An 18,897-nucleotide genomic window follows, 5' to 3' on the forward strand; every position below is an offset into this window, starting at 1 on the left:
TGCCCACTCCACGATTCTAATGTTGTCCTACTTCTCTACAAACACTGTGCACTCTCTGTAGATGATTTATATGTCCCCACAGCTTCAACTACCTTCTGTAAACAAGGGTCTCACTGCAGAGTTCGAGGTTTAGCCTGATCTGCCTATTGCATATCTCACAGAAATCTGAGTTTATCTAAAATGCAGTATTTTCTCTTTGCTCCAAAAGCTGCTACTCCTCCGGTATTCAGAGTATTACTTTTCACCTAGTTGTTCAAGCTATACATTTCCATACGTAATCTTCAACTCTTCCCTTTTGCTCCCCAAGCCTTATCCTGCCTCAGAAGTTCTGTCTCTATCCCATTGCCACTGACTCAGTTCAGGCCTACTATCTTTCGTGTGGTCTCTTGCAGAAGTCTTATGTTTGACTTGTGTACTTACTCCAGTTTATATTTTATCTAGTATGTATTTGACAATATTGATCAGTCACCTAACATAGGTCAGGCCCCATGCTGGGCTCTAACCATACTGTGAAGAAATAAGCATGGTCCCAACTCTTAATGGAGCTTACTTTCTGATGAGTGTGACAGAAATTAGTAATACTATCACACCAAGAGTATGTGTTTGGAAAGAAAGAAACCTTCTTTGAGATAATCTAACAAAGGAAGTGACCTTCTCTAAGACAGAGAAGGAAGGCTTCCTTGAAAAGATGTGTTGGACTGGAATCCAAAGTGGGGAGGGACGAGGTTTCAGATAGAGCTGTGTGCGGACCCTGTGCCAGGAGGAATGCTGGAGGCAGTGGTCTGAGGTAAAGCCAGAGGGGAAGGGTCAGGGATTATTATATGGGCCACATTATACATTTTGTTCTTGGAGGGGTCTGGAGGGTCTCATTCAGTTGAGCGTCTGACTCTTAATTTTGTTTGACTCAGGTCATGATCTCAGAGTTGTAGGATTGTCTCCTCTTCTTCCTCTCCCTCTGCCCCTCCCCCTGCTCATCCTCTAAATAAATGAATAATAAATCTTTTTTTAAAGAGATTTTGTTGATTATCCTAGAAAGAATGGAAATCCAGTGAAGAATTTTCAGGGTGGAGGTGGGGGATGGAGGGGCATGGGGAAAGGTGTTAACATGATCAGAAGATGATTCTGGTTGCAGCATGGAGATTGGATTTGAGGGAGCTTGAGAGACCACTTAGTAGTTATATCCACGATCCTCCCAAAAAGCACAAATGAACTTCCCCCATCTCCTAATTCTCCAGTTGTGCCAAAATAAAATCTAAACTATTTAGTCCAACAAACAAGGCCCTTTCTAGCAATTGACAGTTTTCTAGCCTTTTCTACCACTTATTAATGTGTATCCGTGTCGGGCCTCATGTTTGCTAATATTTAACCTTTGCACTTCCTGTTCTTCTACCTAGACTGCCCTCTTCATCCCCCTTTGTGAGCCTAAGGAACCTCTATTTTCCTTTTTTTTTTTTTTAAAAAAAAGATTTTATTTATTTATTTGAGAGAAAGAGAGCATGCATGATCAGGGGGAGGAGCAGAGGGAGAAGCAGGCTCCCCGCTGAGCAAGAGCCAGACTCAGGGCTCTGTCCCAGGACCACAGGATCCTGACCTGAGCCAAAGGCACTTAACCAACTGAGCCACCCAGGTGCCTCGAACTTCTGTTTTACAACAAGAGACAGTTCACACCACGTCCTCTGAGAAGCCTTTCCAGAACACCACCCCAGGAAGATAAAAACAAAACAACAAAAAAATTCGTTTATCCTGAATACTGATTGTATAGTATTATAACAATTTGTTTACCTGTCTTCCTGACCCACCTGAGCTGCAAGTGGTCAGCGATTGTATCATTCGTCTTTGTTATCCTTCCTTGTCTAGCACATTATCTGGTGCCTATAAATATTGAGTAAGCATTCCATTTTTCTGTTCTGACCACTTTTACCAATAATCAGGTCAGTTAAATATTTATTTACCACTTAACTATCCCGGATGTGTGGGAGATAAACACACACACACCACAGACCCCACCTTTGATCCATTTTTGTGGTAGTAAGTGTGCTTCTTTTTCTTTATTAATTTACATTTCAGGCTTTTTTGATAGGGACTTTCTTTATGGTATAGGTCTAGGGTAGAGAATCATTGTCAGATCCCTATTTACAGAAACTATAGAATGTCTCTTTTGAAATCTTGAAGTTAAGAATAACACAAAACTCGTCTAAGCTGCAGCATTCTCGTGAATTATGTCAACTCCCAAGCTCAACCCCGTGGTGATTAGGAATTCCAGTTGGGCTGTCACAGTGCCACAAGGACTACGGTGCCCTTGGTTCTTAGATTTAAGGGCAGAACTCATAATGTTTTCCTCCCCTGATCTGCTACTCTGGAGAAGGTCACATATTGACTTGATCTTTTTTTTTCTTTTTTTCTTTCTAGATAACAGCGAAAGCCTCTATCATTTTTGTTACTCTTCAGTACAATGTTACCCTCCCTGCAACAGGTAGGTAGTTTTCTTTCAGAATTTTCTATTTAAGTGGGAGGGTTTACTTGAACAAACCAGGAAATTACCATGAATACTAAATTCTTTAATTTTCATAGATTTCATTCATGATTAGAGTGAATGTTATTTTAATGATTTTGTAAAGCAAGAAATGAGGTTTTGTTGACTTCACTCTATAGATTATGTGAAAAATAAATTTATTTATTTATTTATTTATTTATTTATTTATTTATTTATTTATTTAGAAGATTTTATTTATTTATGAGAAACAGAGAGAGAGAGAGGCACAGACACAGGCAGAGGGAGAAGCAGACTCCGTACAGGGAGCCCAACATGGGACTCGATCCCGGGTCTCGAGGATCACAACCTGGGCTGAAGGCAGCACTAAACCCCTGAGCCACCGGGGCTGCCCTGAAAAATCAAATTTAATCTGTTTAACACTTACTGGCTATTTTGTAAATGGACTTGACTTTCCATTGGAGGACTTTTTTTTTTTTCCTTTCCCTCTGATCTTTTTCATAAGAAAATTCTAAGAATAGATATTATATATTTGTCCAAAGTGATATCATTCAGTCACGGTTTCTAAAGGTACAATGTTTAGGTTCAGTTTTTCTGATCTGTGAGTTATGTTTTGGACCTAAAGTAACAATCCTTTTAAGTCTATTTTATTTTCGTGTTTTTGTTGTACTCTACCTCTAAATGTCAGTAAGCTCCAGGAATTATAATAGCATCCAAACTACTCTTTCAGGCTTTAGTTTTTGAAGTTTCTTTCTTTTTTTCTCTCTCTTTCTTTCTCTCTTTCTTTCTCTTTCTTTCTTTCTTTCTTTCTTTCTTTCTTTCTTTCTTTCTTTTTTTTTTAACTTTTTTAATTTAATGGGAGCTCCACTCTCATCGTGGAGCTTGAACTCATGACCCTGAGATCAAGTATCACGTGCTCTATCAACTGAGCCACCCAGGTGCCCCTAAAAGTTTTATTTCTAAATTATGCAATGTGAAAGTCAAGTTATTGGAAGTTGCTTGTAGTTGAATACAGTGATATACAATTAACCAGCATGGGTGAGAGTATTTGGCTAATAAAATATTAACATTCAGACAAGTATTTGACTCTATATTTAGAATTTAAGATCAATTATTTAACATTGAATTGGGTTTAATTCAGTTATATTGTTGCATAAATGTATTTGACCCTTAAATAATGCAGAGGTTAGGGGCATCAACCCCTGTGCAATCAAAAATCCACATACAATTTTTTGAGTTCCCAAAAACTTAACTACTAATAGCCTGTTGTTGACCAGAAGAATCCTTACCAATAACATAGTCAATTAACACATACTTTATATGTTATGTGTGGTATATACTGCATTCTTAAAGTTAACTAGAGAAAAGAAACTGATTTTAGAAAAAAGAAAATATTAAAATTTAAGGGCAAGAATGTACATTGACAGTACTGTATTTCTTGAAAAAAATCTAAAGGTAATTGGACCCACACAGTTAAAACCTGTGTTGTTCAAGGGTCAACCATATTTGGTTTAGTGACTTAGATATCAGATCATTCAAAATGACAAAGTTGTTTTAAATTTGAATATGCCAGAGAAGAGTAATGCTTTTTTCCCCAAATAGTTTCCATAAACATAAAGCGTGAGAACAACTTAACAGCAATTCACAAGTATTTGATTCAGATTTGTTTTGAAAGATAGAATAATTTCAAGGATCAAAAACAATTTTAAGTAGCAGTTGCCTCTATCTATAGTGCTTATAGGTCAAAACTCCATTCAAATAGAGGTTATATCAGTTTTTCTATCAGAATCATAATGATGTGTCTAGTTGAAAAGAGGTAGAAAATTTCAAAAATTCTTTGAAAAGACAGAAAAATAGGCTAAGTATAACTTTGATGTAACCTAATCTCTGCCTGGAATAATATCAACTTTAGAGTCTTCCCAAGGATCTGAGTATGGCCTCCCCTTCCCTGTTTTTTGGTCTTTAATGGCTGTAACTAACATGTGTCAAGTCTTTTGTAAGTAATTTCTGAGGCCTTAGATTTCTGGATAGTCTTCAATTTTCATTGTTCTAAGACTTAAGATGCCCAAGAGCAAATCACCTATAATGTTTCTATAGGACTTATTTATCAGGTTAGTCTTTTCTTGTTTGTTTCCATAACTATGTTGTACTTAGTGCTGTTTTTATAATCTTATGTATATTTTTGTGTATGTGTGTTCTGTCCTTTTTGGCCTTTAGAAGAACAAGCTACTGAATCAACATCCCTTTATTACTATGGTATCAAAGATTTGGCTACAGTTTTCTTCTACATGCTAGTGGCGATAATAATTCATGCCATAATTCAAGAGTATGTGTTGGATGTAAGTATACAATCTTAGAAATCTATACTTTATAAAATACTAGCTCTCCATACTTAACGGTAGTCACATATTGAATATGCTTTATAATATATTCTTAATTACTTACGGTTGTTTTTATTTTTAGAAAATTAACAGGCGAATGCATTTCTCCAAAACGAAACACAGCAAGTTTAATGAATCTGGTCAGCTTAGTGCATTCTACCTTTTTTCTTGTATTTGGGGCACATTCATTCTAATATCTGTAAGTATACACTATGCTTAAATTTTCATTTCACAAAGTATTTATGTTACATACCCAGAACAGAAAATGATGTCCTATTATTAATGCTTATAAGCAAATCCTGAACCATAGAAAATCCCTCCTCTATTCCTACTCTTATCTAAGATTAGGAATTCTCCCATTGAACTAGTATAAATCAATTTTCAACGATAAGTCTCCTTACATTAGTTTTTATGCTGCAGAAATTCTAAACTGTGTTTAATGTTTCAGGAAGTCTTACTCATTTTTAGTCGGTCTGAATGTTGTTTTTATATCTTGTAGTCATTTGCAGGTATCTCTGTATTAGCAAAAAGAGTAAGAAGTCAACGATAACTTTTACTGGGTTGTATGAGTTGTAATGTTTGTAGTCATTTCTTCTTTTAAAAACAGTCCGAGTAGTGTGGAAGCAACTTAAAATATTGTGTTAACTTTTCAGTTAAAGTTATCAAAACCTTTAAGTATATAATTCTAACTAGTGAGGGGGGGGGAGATAATATTTACATTAGTATTATTACTAATAATCCCTGAAATTTATATGCACTCTAGAGTTTACATATTTTTTACTTTGTTAGGACACAATCATTTTTAATTGCCGTGTTAGAGATGAATAAACAGGCAACGTGTACAATATTAATGTTGGAAATAGACTAAAACTTAATCTTTCCAGGGCTCATTGCATTTTATGCCGCTGCTTTAATGATACTTTATAAATATATGTAATTTCCACTTAAAATCTATCGTATAATTTTCTTTAAACATAGAAGTGTTACATTTCAGTAGGAAAATATTCTTATTAAAACTAACTCACTTGAGAGGTTTTTTTTTTTTTTAATGTTTGTACATGTGCAATAATTCTCACTGAATAGATCTGGTTATCTAAGAAAAAGATTTAGGTTAGTGTGTGGACATCACCCTATAAAACTTGGCAGCACTTTGATCCTCCATCTCCTGTCAGGTGCTGTGTCTTTCCCAAAACCCTTCTGTGATCGCCCAAGACAAAATTCTCCCATAGCTGTTGTTACCACTGTTATGTATCATTACTGTTTTTTGGTTGTTTTATGTTTGTTTGCATACATGTATTTTTTACCCTACTGGATTGAAAGAATTTTGAGGCCAGGAATTATGCTTATTTGACTTTATATCTTTCATAGTGATTTTCACTTTGCTAAAATAAGCAATTCAACTAAATCAGAAATAACTAAAACAACTAAAAAGTTTAACTTCAGTGGGCTCTTTGGAGCCCAATCTGGGAAATTATAGATGTGCAAGAAATGCAAATACTGTCTTATTCTCCAAAAAGTTTGCATTATACTCAATAGGCTAATTTTCATATCTTCTTTCTTAGGAAAACTACATCTCAGACCCAACTATCTTGTGGAGGGCTTACCCCCATAACCTGATGACGTAAGTCATTTTAGCAGGCTTTTCTTAGTTAAGGACCATGGTCATGTCACTTTTAAGCAGAACCCATTCCTGTCATTCTCCTTAGGGCTTTCGCAAATTCATACCAATGTATGGTATGTAGGTTTGTCATTGGCAGTCCCTCTGCCATAAGAAAAAAAATTCCTGTGCACTTTTTTCGCGTATATGATAATATTTCCGTGTTCATTAGCTTGAAAAAACTGATTTTAACAATAATCTTAATTTAGTTCTGTTTTCCTTTCTCCTCATCCTTTCTTCTCATCAGTTCTCCATGTTCTCTGTACTTTTTCTCCTTTTCTATGCCTCAGTCTCTTTTTACTCCTTTCATTTCTTATTCTCTTACACTGTTAACTTCAAGATGGCGATTGTCTCTTTATCTTCTATCCCCCAAGGTTTCTGTACAGTCCTGTAAAAACAGCTCAGTGTTGCAAAGACATTTAGCTAAATGACTCATTTTTCAAGCCCAGCTCTAGCACAACTATTCCATATTATTTTTCCTTGTTACTTTAGCCTATATTATTGTTTGCTTTCCTGAATTTGTCATTTTGGTGCATAATATTTTAGGTAATATCTATACATTGTCTTCAATGTGCTATAATTGTTTCATTTATGTAAGTCTTACATTGTGCTCATGCCCACAAGACTGTGTACCTTGACTGCAGTAGGAACTCTATATTATATATCCTTCATTGTGCCAGGCTGTATGTAGGTGTTTATCACCTAGACAGCATTCAGTAAATGCATTGCTATGTGAGAATTGGAAAAAAGATATGAAGGGAATAACATGACCATGCATACCTTTGTTTTAAGTCCAGCAGTAATAGCCATGCTGAGTCATTCTGACTTTTAAAAATGAGCTTTTATGCAGTAGGGTTATAAACATCCTATTTATATGGGACTATTGCCCCTCTCCCCCCAAAAATTTATTTCTGTTTGGCTTTGTGTTTTCTATTCTAGAAGTCTGGAGAAGAGGGTGAAGGTAGCACAAAGAGAAAATGGGAGGACTGGAGGGGTATAATGTCAAGAGACTATTGACTTTACCCAAGTAGAGTTACCATATTTCCCTAAGAAAAAAAGCCGGGGGGGGGGGGGGGGTTGCAGTTGGGATTATACTAATTTCAGGTGATCATTCATCTATACACCTTCACTTTTGTGTTCATCTTTTTGTTTCCTTTTGATGAAACCTTAAAAGTCTGTGAGGTGACTCCTCCAAAGTCATGTTCTTACGTTTTCAGTAGCTAACATGACATACTAATCAGTATTAATTTACTAGTAAACAAGGTGGTCTGGTTGCTCCCAGCCAGCATGCAGGTCATCAGCGTTCTGCAGATAATATCTTTGCATCTGCTGTTTAATCCAGAGGAATCAACTGGTGGTGAGAATATTCTTAGGGATGCAGGGAAGTGGCTGCTGGGGAGCCATGAAAGGTGCACAGAGTACTGCACGGAGACCTGAAATGATAACACGAAGGTGGCTACTCAGTACATCCTGATTTCCAGTGCTTGTTTTTCCTTTATTCTTTAAAAATACTATACTTTAAAACCATATTTTTTTGCTTTCTTGTGCAGATTTCAAATGAAGTTTTTCTACATAGCCCAGTTGGCTTACTGGTTCCATGCTTTTCCTGAACTCTACTTCCAGAAAACCAAAAAAGTAAGCTGGGATTTGTCATTTTAAAAGTTGTCTTGTCATTTTTTTTTCCATTTTTTTTAAAAGTCACTCTAAAACTAACCATTTCCTCACATCTCTAACCTTCTTTCCTTCCCACCTCAACTCTTCCCTCGTTATTCTCCCACTTGCCCTCTTTCCAAAAAACTAAATATATTCCTCACATATTTCTTGAAAAAAACCCTTTGTCATATTTTAACTTAGACTGGAATATTTTACATTTGACATGTTAATTGCTTATCTTAAAATGGTATTAGTGGTAATTGAAAATAAAATTTTTTAAAAATGAAAATAAAATTTAAACAAATTTTGAAATGTAATACTAGTTTTATATTATTGAAATACTAGTTTTATATTATTGATATTCTTAGGAGTTTCACAAATGAGACAAAAGGATTAATTATTCTGCAACTAACAATTCTGTGTGTTCAGGCCCAGTAAAAAATTCAGTATTAAGTGAAGTGAGCCATAGTTAAATACTCAGTAGCGAAGCCTTTCCTAAAATGAGTGGAACATTCTTTTTAGCATGTGAGAAAAGTGTTTTTTGTTTTATTTGAACAGGTAACTACCGGAGCAGTGCAATATCCTCCTTTCTACTTTACCTGCAGTAGTTTTTCTAAAGTCAGAATTTGGGTAATTGCCAAGTAAACTTTAGTTCCTTTATTTAACTCTTTCCTCTCTCAAACTTGTACCACCTCCCTGTTGTTTTATTTTATTTTTTAAGTATTTATTTATTCATGAGAGACACACAGAGAAGCAGAGACACAGGCAGAGGGAGAAGCAGGCTCCATGCAGGGATCCCGCCTGCCATGGGGCTCTATCCCAGGTCTCCAGGATCATGCCCTGGGCCGAAGGTGGCACTAAACCACTGAGCCACCGGGCTGCCCTCCCTGTTGCTTTAAACTAAAATACAGCAGCTCACCTGTGCTCTGTGTGGGTTTCTCTGGTTTATACCACCTCCTCCGTGCTCCCTTTTCCCTCTCTTCTCTCCGTGGGCTTCATTCACACTGATACCATCTAACTTTATGATCCCAGCACATCAGTTCTTTTTCTGGGAATACCTTTAAATTAATCAAGCACTCTTACTCTGTTTTTCGAAGAAAGATTATATCTAAAATCCCCATACAGGAATACAGATAAAACAACTTTGGTCCTGAGTTAACAACTATTGAAGCTGGTTATGGCTACATGAGTATTCTTTATACTCTCTATTTGTTGGATATAAATTTACATTTTTCCACATTTAAAGCTCCCTTACTTTGAGAAGCTTCTCAGGATAGAAGTGTAATGTGACTAGTTCATCTCTGCCTTCTGCAAATTCCCACCTATTTCTATATGTATTGTAAATAGTTAATCCGTGAATATAGGTACCTAATTTATTGCTGCTTTGTGTCTGTGTTTTTTGTGTCCTATGTGTCTGTCATCTTTATGTTATCTGCTATGATTAGAAGACAGCACCAAAGTAGAGTTCATGTACTATGGTTTGAAAGTTCTTTTTATGTTGATTTCTTTTTCAAGTGGAATATTTTTCTAGTTAAGTTGATTATAAGGATTATGATGAAGATCCATAAAACCTTTGGCTTAGAACTGTGTTAAGATTCTTAGGTTCACAGTTTCCAGAAGCCCTTCCATATTCAGTAAGCAGCTAATGTGAACCACCAATGTCCTCCAACTGCACTGTCCAAAACAGAAGCCACTAGCCTCATTTAAAGTAATTACAATTAAAAAAAACAGAAAGTTCTGTTGGGCAGTATTACTGAGAACATCATAGTTTCTTAATGTGCCATAACTCAAATATTTAAAGCTTTTCTTCATGTACATACTTGTATACGCCTAGACAGTACCTCTGGGCTCATTATTAATCTTTATGTCTCTGTCTTATTCATTGACCATGTAAATAAAGAAGGACATTTCAAAGTAATTGTTCATTTTAGTTTTCAAAGTTCTTTCCTTATCAATTCCTGCCAGATGGCATTTCTCCAGAAATGCAATCTAATTTTTATGGAATAATTTGCATAACTTAGAACTTAACTGAAACTATTTTTAACACCTACATATGACAGTCGAAAGTAACTGTTTCAAGTAATTAACATAATTTGAAAGTAACAGCTGCATATGTGTTAAACAGTTTCTTAAAATTTACTCTATGAAAATTATTTTTGGAGGAACTCTTTACTGGAAGAAACTAGTACAGTGATTGTTTTGAACTGATTCTACAGAAAAATGAAGAAAGAAAGGAACACTATTGTTAGTAGCAGTTCAAGAGGTGTGTTAGTCACAAACCAGTTTCTTTGAAGGAGAATATTTTAAATACATACAAATATATGCCTCAATATAAACATTACTCCATTTTGCCCATAAGAAGATTCACAAAGTAATTTCTTAGCCAACTTGCATATATGGGGTTTCGAGGAAGTCTCAATGAAATAGCCAAACACTTTATTTCTGATATTCAATTTTCTTAGTTTAATTATACATGCATATAATTGCATATCATCTGAAGTTTTTTAAATTAGAAATAATGGTTTTTCCTCTTCCTACTTCATGAAAGTTATATTCATACTTTCCACATGCAACTTTGTTGTTCATATCTGTCATTCATCTCTAGAGCCACTTTTGAATCCTCTAACTCAGTTTTTCCAAGTATATCATCTTCCCTCTACTGATTACTCTGTAGACCCTCTATAAGGACTTAGAAATCACATTGATTAAAGTTTTTAAGGCTGTGTTATCTTACCCAAACATGTATTTCTTATTCAGAATAATCGATATGGATCCCTATTATGTAAGAGTTTTAAAAAGATTTAAATTTGAGATGGCTCCATCTGTGGTTTAGGGGAAAATCTTTGCCATATATTTGGGCATATTTGTGATACTCCATTTAAAGTCAAGTTTTTTTAGTACAGTGTAATTAAGAAAAGCATTTTCTTATAAGAATAGAAGTTTACTAAAGTATATGACTCACCTTTTTAATAAAAAGATGAGTTGTTGGAATAACAACTGAAAATGTCACTTGGAGTTATCATTTTAGAACTTATTTTGATTTAATGTACTATATTTACTAGATTTTCTATGAAAATGACAGAATTTTAAATCATCATTCCATGATTTCATTCTTATATTAATTATTGAAACATCATTAAGAATCTAAGACTTTGAAGGGAGCCTGGGTGGCTCAGTCAGTTAAGTATCTGCTTTTGGCTCACATCAGGATCCGAGGGTCCTGGGATGGAACCCCGCATTGGGCTCCTTGCTCAATGGGGAGCCTGCTTCTCCCTCTCCCTCCACTTCCCTCTCCCTCTGCCTGCTGCTCCCCCTGCTTATGCTCTTTCTCTCTGTGTCAAGTATTTCATCAAAGTTTTATATTCTTTTTTTTTTTTTTAAGATTTTATTTATTTATCTGAGGGTATATGCATGAGCAGGTTGAGGGAGAGGAGCAAGCAGACTCACTGCTAAGTGTGGAGCCTGATGTGGGGCTCGATCTCACAACCTTGAGATCATAACCTCAGCCAAAACCAAGAATCTGCTGCTTAACTGACTTAGCCACCCAGATGCCCCTAAAATTTGATAAAGCCTTTCTAATAACACATTTTTATTATGTATTTTTTTCCATTCAAGTATACAAGAAGTTTGTTAATCTTTATTTTTTATTTATTTTTGAGAGAGAGAGAGAGCATGGAGGGGTGGTAAAGAGGGACAAGCAGAATGCAGAGCCCCATGTGGGGTCAATATCCTGACACTGAGATTATGACCTGAGCCGAAACCAAGAGTCAGATGCTTAACTGACTGAAACCACCCAGATGCCCCAAGCAAGCTTTTGAACTAGTTTCTAAAGCTTTCCAAAGTACAAAGTATTAAGAAATATCTTTCTAAATAATATTCCCTTCAGTTATATACAAATCGACCAATGTCTCTAAAGCAATGTTTGTACACTCAAAGCCTAACTCAAGAAAAAGTAAAAATAAATGAATGACAGAGAGGAATATAGTACTACAGGGAGTGATGGAGCTTATTGTGAACTGGAGAACACACTCTACATTAAAGGCATTCCCATATTCTTTTAAGATTACAGAGGTAATGGGGATGTTATAGCATAATTCTTTAAATGAGAAATTTTATCTAAATTTCATTTAGAAAATGGCTGTAATGGCACCCCTGTTCTAAACCAGACTCAAGACATTCTCTTATCCTCGTGGGGTTACAGCCCCACAGGCAAGATGCTTATGTGTCAGAGGCCAACAACAACTTCCCTAGCACCATGGTCTCCAGTTACACATTTTCCTTGGGAATGAGAAACAGAGGCACCTGGGTGAAACTTGGCCATCTGAATTCACTGACCATATCACAGATCCCAGTTCCGGAGTCAGCATGCCATTCAAGAGCAGTGGTCACTCTTTTTAAATCTAGTGTCCAGGTAAATAAAAAAGAGGCTGGGAGAAAGCTGTTTTTGTTTTTTGTTTTTTTTAAAGATTATTTTTTATTTTTTATTTATTCATGAGAGACACAGAGCAAGAGAGAGAGAGGCAGAGACACAGGCAGAGGGAGAAGCAGGCCCCGTGCAGGGAGCCCGATGTGGGACTCGATCCCGGATCTCCAGGATCACACCCCGGGCTGCAGGCGGCACCAAACCGCTGCACCACCAGGGCTGCCCTGTTTTTGGTTTCTCAAGACATTTTCACACATCATCCTACAATTTTATTGTGTAAATAAACATTTTCTATCAGGAACCAGAAATGAGGTTTTGCCTATTTGTTTGAAGATTAATGAACTGCAGGTTACCTGGGTGGCTTAAGTCAGTTAAGTGTCCCACTCTTGGTTTTGGATCTCAGGGTTCAGGGATCAAGCCCCTCATCAGGCTATGTGCTCAGTGCAGAGTCTGCTTGAGATTCTCTCCTCCCTCTTTTCTTCCCCTCACTTGCATGCACACTCTCTCTTCTGGAATAAATAAATAAAATCTTTTAAAAAGCCATTTCTAGGTATTTGATGGTTATGAAGATAGAAGCTGGTGATGAGGGACGCCTGGGTGGCTCAGCGGTTGAGCGTCTCACTCAGGGCGTGATCCTGGAGTCCCAGGATCGAGTCCCACATCAGGCTCCCTGCATGGAGCCTGCTTCTCCCTCTGTTTGTGCCTCTGCCTCTCTCTCTCTTTCTCTCTGTCTCTGTCTCTCATGAATAAATAAAATCTTAAAAAAAAAAAAAAAGCTGGTGATGTTATTTTACTCTTCATTACTGACTCGATTGTCAACAAGAGCAAGGCTAAAATGCAGAGTTGAACCTGAAGTTAAAGAAACGTCAACATCACCTTCCCTAATTAGATTGAGATTTAAGAACAAAAGATATAAGAGAAGGAGAATAGTTTTCAGAAATGTAGATTGTAATTTATAATAGTGTTTTTAGATTTGTCAGAAAGGGAAGAAATAGGCAGCTTAGGTTCTCTACTAAATGATATATTTTTTAAATTTGTGTTTTTCCTTTAAAATTAATTTTTAATCCCCCCAAGAAGTTATATTCTGTAAAAGTTTTTCCAGCAATTATTCCAGCAAATTGGCTACATTGACTTAAACAAGTTTTTATGTAATAAAATGAGTTTAGTGTTGAGTCAGCAATTAAGAAACTATGAAGCTTTTGTTATAAGTATCAAGAGTTCCCTGATCTCTTTTTTCCTCAGAAGTGTGGAACATAGATTAACACATCTGAAGGAATATGGTAGTATTTCCTATAACATTCATTCACATGCTACTTTAAGATACTTTATTTAAAATTATAGTTAAAAGTCTTTTGTTGTGTACTAAAATCATGTTGTACATTATGAATGATAAAAACACACTTTGGGAAACCTGTATATAATGTGTATATAGGGGATCCCTGGGTGGCGCAGTGGTTTGGCACCTGCATTTGGCCCAGGGCGCGATCCTGGAGACCCGGGATCGAATCCCACGTCGGGCTCCCGGTGCATGGAGCCTGCTTCTCCCTCTGCCTGTGTCTCTGCCTCTCTCTCTCTCTCACTGTGTGCCTATCATAAATAAATAAATAAATAAATAAATAATAAATAAATAATAAATATATATATATATATATATATAGTGACACCTGTATTCATAGCATATGAACTTATATTTATAACATTGTAGATGACCTGTTCTGAAATGATGGTAAGAACAGAAAAAGGTTCCCGTATGGTTGAACTTCAGCATGTTAGTCTTCACTCTGTTCTCCCTCTCTCCTTTTTTTTTTTTTTTTAAGATCTTTATTAGAAAGAGAGAGCACATGAGCTGGGGGGAGGAGCAGTAGAAGAGGGAGAAGCAGACCGCCCAATGCAGGGCTTGATCCCAGGACCCCACGATCATGACCTGAGATGAAGGCAGCCTCTTAACCAACTGAACCATCCAGGTGCCCTCTCCAGGTGGCACCTGGAGAAATATTTCATTGGAAGTTTGAAAATTATGTGGAGAGAATCTTAAGACAGCTAATTTTCAGAGATCCTTTCTCTCCCAATTGGAAGACAGCTATAAACTGGTATCATATCTTAGGTTTTTTTCCCTGAGAGTCCCCCAAACAGTACCATATATAGTACTATTCAACTGTTTTATGTTTTACCTTTCTAACACTTGATCTTTGTACCATTCTTACTAGAGAAGAATTTTCTTTTTTTAAAAAAAAACTTTATTTATTCATGAGAGATAAAAGAGAGAGCGGCAGAGACACAGGCAGAGGGAGAAGTAGGCTCTTCACAGGAGGCTGATGCAGGGCTCGATCCCAGATCCTGGGATCACCACCTGAGCCCGAGGCAGCCCCCCAATCACTGAGCCATCTGGGCATCCTGAGAAGAATTTTCAATTTCAAAACTATAATTATAAAATCTCTACTCTTTCTCTGAAGATTTGGAGAAGTAACTCTACAGAAAAGTAGACGTAGTAGAGGGCCAATAGAGACCTGTACTCAGCTGTACTAGATTCCAGAGATGAGTTTAGTGACGTTCCAAAGGAATGCATTTCAGTCCACTTGATATCAACCCTCCGTTTAAAAATTGGAATTAGCAGCTGTAGTACACGAATAGTACTAACCAGGCTTAATATAGCCTTATACTATATATATGTCAGGCTAGTATAACTATGTCCCTTATATACATGGAACACAGCAAAAACCAGAGCAGAAATGAGATGTATACGCATTTCATAAATGAACAAGTTTATTGAGTTTAACACTCAGTTTTTACAAACATTGTGACTGTAACTCAAGATGAAAAATAATGTTTTACATCATAATCTAATGTATATATGTGTGTGTGAAATCGGTAATAAAATTTTCATGAAACCGTACAATGTGCTGTACACGGAAGTGTTTCAGCCTGTTTTAATCTATAATGCATCTCTCTATTTACAGGAAGATATTCCTCGTCAGCTTGTCTACATTGGTCTTTACCTCTTTCACATTGCCGGGGCTTATCTTTTAAAGTGAGTTGGGCTTTTGCTTGGATGTATAAATGGACTGGGTAGATATTGTGTCAGTCTATGTTAATTGATAATTAACCTTTACATTTTAAATATGTTCTTTTAACAGCTTGAATCATCTAGGACTTGTTCTTCTGGTGCTACATTATTTTGTTGAATTTCTTTTCCATATTTCCCGCCTGTTTTATTTTAGTGATGAAAAGTATCAGAAAGGGTAAGTTGTTTAGCCATTCTCTTTGTTGTATAATTAAAATCAGTGTCTGTGTTGCCAAGGACTGTGCTATTGCCAAGGTCTATGCTGAGGGCAATTATATCATTCTGTGAGCTGTTAGTAGTAGCTTTAAATTTTTTTTTAAGATTGTATTTATTTATTTGAGAGAGAGAACATGAGCAGAGGGGAAGGGCAGAGGGAAAGGGAGAAGCCGACCCCCTGATGAGCATGGAACCTGATGTGGGACTCGATCCCAGGACTATGAGATCATGACTTGAGCCAAAGGAAGATGCTCAGCTGAGCCACACAGGTGTCCCTTTTAGTAGTACCTTTATTTTTTTTAAAAAAGATTTTATCTATTCATGAGAGACACACAGAGAGAGGCAGAGACATAGGCAGAGGGAGAAGTAGGCTCCCTGCAGGGAGCCTGATGCAGGACTTAATCCCAGGACCCCAGGATCACAACCTGAGCCAAAGGCAGATGCTCAATCGCTGAGCCACCTAGGTACCTAGTAGTAGCTTTAATTTAATGTGAAACAACTTCACAATTCAGGTGGGTATTTTATTCTCTAAATTGGAGTCTCCTCTTAGGTAGAGATATGTTACATTGGAACATGTACTTTTAAAGGTTTTTTTTGGGTTTACTGTTCTATTATAATTGTCCTTTTGTTTAATGCCTGTTTTTATTTTGGAGGAAAAGTAATAGGGAAGTGACTAGAAGAATAGGGAAAGAAAAAAACAAAATAATATAATAGATTATATGGTCTAAAAGATGCTAAAATATTTCTGTGGGAAAACTGGACTGAAAACAGAATTGGGGGATGCCTGTCAGCAGTTCAGCACCGCCTTCTTGGCCCGGGCGTGATCCTGGAGTCCCGGGATCAAGTCCCACGTCAGGCTTCCCGGATGGAGCCTGCTTCTCTCTCTGCCTATGCCTCTGCCTCTTTCTCTGTGTCTCTCCTGAGTAAATAAATAAAAATATTTAAAAACAACAACAACAACAGCAGAATTGGAGCAGTATGACTTGTAAAAAAAAGAAAGAAAGAAAAAAGGTAAAACAAGGCGTATTAAGTAGGAATTGGGTGTCCTGTTCACATGACAGCTTTTGTTTTGGCCAGCATTTTTCAAAATTGTTCTGTATACCAGTAGCTTTGAGGATCATTAATGATGGTTTTTGGTTTGTTTTTTTTTAAGATTTTTTATTATTTATTGGGGATCCCTGGGTGCCTCAGAGGTTTAGCACCCGCCCAGGGCGTGATCCTGGAGTCCCCATCAAGTCCCACATCGGGCTCCCTGCATGGAGCCTGCTTCTCCCTCTGCCTCTCTCTCTCTCTCTCTCTCTCTCTCTCTTTGTGTCTCTCATGAATAAATAAATAAAATCTTTTAAAAAAAAAAAAAGATGAGCCAGAGGCAGATGCTCAATCACTTAGCCACCCAGGCACCCCAATAGTTATATTTTAAAAAGGAGATTGGAGGTGCCTGGGTGACTCAATTGGTTAACCATCTGTCTTCACTCAGGTCATGATCCTTTGGGGAGCCCACTTCTCTCTCTCCCTGCCATTCCCAATTGCTTGTGCACATGCACGCTCTCTCACTGTCAAATAAATAAATAAAATCTTTTTTAAAAAAATAATAGAATAAAAATAAAACAGATCAGCTAAACAAAAAATCAATTATTTCTTTACTTGACATCCTAAAATCTTATATAAGCTATGTTATGTATCTTCAAGAATGTAATATATAGCATATCCCAAACATTATACTTCAGGATCTTTTTTGCAGAATAATAAGAAATGTTTTAATACGCATTTACTTAATAGGAATCTGATCCTATTAGAATATTTTCATATCTTTACAATTTAATCAATTTGATTTGGGACATTTTTCTTCCAGGTTTTCTCTGTGGGCAGTTCTGTTTGTTTTGGGAAGACTTCTGACTTTAATTCTTTCAGTACTCACTGTTGGCTTTGGCCTTGCAAGAGCAGAGAATCAGAAACTGGATTTCAGTGCTGGGAACTTTAATGTGTTAGCTGTAAGGTACGGTCAATTTAACATTTTTCTCACTTTTTACTGCTATATAATATATATTATCCATTTATGATGTAAATCAACTTTAAAAAATAGACAAATATGGGGGGAACACTGTCATTGGATTTCAAACCTGCAGTAGCACATGTCTCAGATGAAATACTAAAGGATCTCTTTGAATTTAGAAATTAACCATTAATGAAATCATTGTTTATTAATGTAATCATATCACCAGTGGGAATTTAGCACCAAGTTAATACTATCAATGCAGGATAGAATACCTCATTCAATGGCATTGCTCTAATATACTCTAATTTTTTTTTTGCTTTTTAACCTTACTTATTATCAGAATTGCTGTCCTGGCATCCATTTGCATTACCCAAGCATTCATGATGTGGAAGTTCATTAATTTTCAGCTTCGGAGGTGGAGGGAACATTCTACTTTTCAGGCACCAGTTGTGAAGAAGAAACCAACAGTGACTAAAGGCAGGTCTTCTAGAAAAGGAACAGGTTTGTATTCAGTAAGCAGCGGAAAAGCTGAAATAGAAAACATTTTTTAAAAAATGTTATGGGGCCTTATTCTAAACTTAATTTAAAATAATCAAAATTTAAAAATTAAAAACTTTTAATTAGAGCAATGAGCAGGGGGAGGAGCAGAGGGAGAGGGACAAGCAGACTCTGTGCTGAGTGCAGAGCCCAGCAAGGATTCAGTCTCTGAACCCTGAGATCATGACCTGAGCTGAAACCAAGAGTCAGAAGCTTAACCAGCTGAGCCACCCAGGTACCCCTAAAATCTTATAAAGAAAATGTTACTCTTTTTTTAGCAAAATCAGAGGCAACACAAAACTTATCCCATTTGACAGATGGTTGATTCCCTGGAGTCAGTTATTCCCCAAAAGCTGTCCCCAAAATTCTTTCTCCCAAGCTTTTCATTAGACCAATATTTTTGGCCATTTAAGTAGTGAATAACTAACCTAGCAAGAAGTAGTTTGTGCTTTCAAGCATCTTACTCATATTTAAAAAACAAA

General features: G+C 36.6%; 1 protein-coding gene across 2 annotated transcripts in view; it reads left to right on the forward strand.

Annotated features, from left to right (window-relative positions):
* TRAM1 (translocation associated membrane protein 1) overlaps positions 1-18,897 on the forward strand; it is a 33,469-nt gene that overhangs the window by 6,332 nt on the left and 8,240 nt on the right. The window contains exons 2-11 of one of the 2 annotated variants that reach the window (XM_026012398.2): positions 2,410-2,473; positions 4,709-4,830; positions 4,955-5,071; positions 6,435-6,493; positions 8,080-8,164; positions 8,741-8,812; positions 15,563-15,633; positions 15,740-15,844; positions 17,735-17,878; positions 18,219-18,379. In XM_026012398.2, the coding sequence (XP_025868183.1) occupies positions 2,410-2,473; positions 4,709-4,830; positions 4,955-5,071; positions 6,435-6,493; positions 8,080-8,164; positions 8,741-8,812; positions 15,563-15,633; positions 15,740-15,844; positions 17,735-17,878; positions 18,219-18,379 (1,000 nt within the window). The remainder of the gene's footprint in view (positions 1-2,409; positions 2,474-4,708; positions 4,831-4,954; positions 5,072-6,434; positions 6,494-8,079; positions 8,165-8,740; positions 8,813-15,562; positions 15,634-15,739; positions 15,845-17,734; positions 17,879-18,218; positions 18,380-18,897) is intronic. The other variant, XM_026012406.2, reaches the window with a different exon arrangement.

Source organism: Vulpes vulpes, chromosome 13, assembly GCF_048418805.1.
Source record: "Vulpes vulpes isolate BD-2025 chromosome 13, VulVul3, whole genome shotgun sequence".
Lineage (NCBI taxonomy): Eukaryota > Metazoa > Chordata > Mammalia > Carnivora > Canidae > Vulpes > Vulpes vulpes.